At 38.1% G+C, this 1,521-nt stretch overlaps 2 protein-coding genes across 2 annotated transcripts in view; both read right to left on the reverse strand.

Annotated features, from left to right (window-relative positions):
* Positions 1 to 1,515, reverse strand: part of LOC149526394 (pleiotropic drug resistance protein 1-like) — a 4,007-nt gene extending 2,492 nt beyond the window's left edge. Inside the window, exons 1-7 of the mRNA XM_089785501.1 lie at positions 1,403 to 1,515; positions 1,129 to 1,289; positions 934 to 1,037; positions 691 to 847; positions 476 to 604; positions 234 to 394; positions 7 to 115 (exon numbers count right to left, since the gene is read on the reverse strand). Of these exons, the coding sequence (XP_089641627.1) occupies positions 7 to 115; positions 234 to 394; positions 476 to 604; positions 691 to 847; positions 934 to 1,037; positions 1,129 to 1,289; positions 1,403 to 1,467 (886 nt within the window). The 5' untranslated portion in view covers positions 1,468 to 1,515. The remainder of the gene's footprint in view (positions 1 to 6; positions 116 to 233; positions 395 to 475; positions 605 to 690; positions 848 to 933; positions 1,038 to 1,128; positions 1,290 to 1,402) is intronic.
* Positions 1 to 1,521, reverse strand: part of LOC110427494 (pleiotropic drug resistance protein 1-like) — a 13,539-nt gene that overhangs the window by 10,206 nt on the left and 1,812 nt on the right. The gene's annotated exons all lie outside the window — the stretch shown is intronic.

Consider the following 1,521-nt stretch of genomic DNA (forward strand, 5'->3'; position numbering starts at 1 on the left):
TTTTACCAGCACCACTAACACCCATTAGAGCTGTGAGAACGCCTGGTCTGAAAGCACCACTAACACCCTTCAATAGCACCAACCTATCTTCAGTGACACCTTGTTCTTTCATTTCCTGCAAAGTTTCAATTCAACCAAATAAACTCTCATATTTCTAGATGACATTAAACTGAAACAAGACAAAATCCAACCATTGGACAAATATGGTATTTGTACATGGAACCTTATGTTACCTGCGGCATATCGACGGAATATATTACGTCATCAAATGTGATGGAATGTGGCTCAAATGGAAGAACCATTCCTTTTTTCTTGTTGCCAAGGGCTCCAACAGTTGCCTCAGTCATAGATGAGGACTTGGATGAGGTGCTTCTTCGAATGTCATCTTGAATCTCTGCATGTCAATTAGATTTAGTATTGCATACAACGGCTTCTATCCAATGACATTGGACATGAATATAAACAAGGTCTATACCTGATTTAGTTACATGACTTGAGCTACTTTCATAGTTTGATAACTGAATGCTTCCGCCAACTCCAACTCCATTCTCTTGTTCATTGCTTACAGAGTCTTCTGATATTATGGCCTGAGGCTTCTCAAATGCTGCATATTTATTGAAAAAGGGGTAAAAGATTAGATTTCGCCTCCAAAGAGAGGCATAAATTTTAAGAAAGTAAAGCTATACTCACAGTTTAGATAGGTAAGAGCCAGAGTAAAACAAAAGTTGAAAAATAATGTGAATCCAATCAATGCCCCTGCTCCAATCCAATACCAATGTGGATCTTGGAAGAAACCCCGAGCCTTCAAAACTTCAATTCCCACTGATTCTGTTAAGTTTGGACGGACCTTCAATATGAAAGAAAATATAAAAGATCAGCAAATTGTGAATAATAAAAGCAGAATTGTAAGCATTGCAAATTCAAAGCATTTACATGGTTCCACTGGTTGCCAAGGAACTCATTAACCATCAATGCATGTTGCCCATACATCATTGGCGAAATCCAGTAACCCCATATCCACCATTTCTTTATGTCCTCTGTGACATTATATAAAGAAAGTTGATCAGCATTGTTTGAAGTTCGATTTTCATTAATAGTTTGATCCCCTATTCTGTCTCTAACACTTACCTCGTGACAGGACAATGCCACCCAATGCAAAAAGTACCAGCAGAGCAAATGACCCAAAAGTGTTAGAAACAATCATGTTTCTACCAGTTGCTGCAATGAACCGAAACAATCCAGAAGCCATCTGGTTAACAAGAACAAGGACCAAGTACTGTCTAAACAGCCTGCACCAGATAAATTACTTGCACGTCAATTTGGATCAGAGCTAGTGAACATGCAATTATATATACTACTAGGCAAGTACCCCATGACTTCTTATTGTCATTACTTTATATACCTTTCAACATTTGGATCAAATCCAATGACATAGTAAGTTAAAAATACCCATATGGCAACTTCCATAAATGTGATAGGGATCTTGAGTATCCATGTTGGTAGAGCATATGCCCATGAAGG

The sequence above is a fragment of the Theobroma umbraticum genome, unplaced genomic scaffold, assembly GCF_002168275.2.
Source record: "Theobroma umbraticum cultivar Fairchild unplaced genomic scaffold, ASM216827v3 scaffold_34.0, whole genome shotgun sequence".
Lineage (NCBI taxonomy): Eukaryota > Viridiplantae > Streptophyta > Magnoliopsida > Malvales > Malvaceae > Theobroma > Theobroma umbraticum.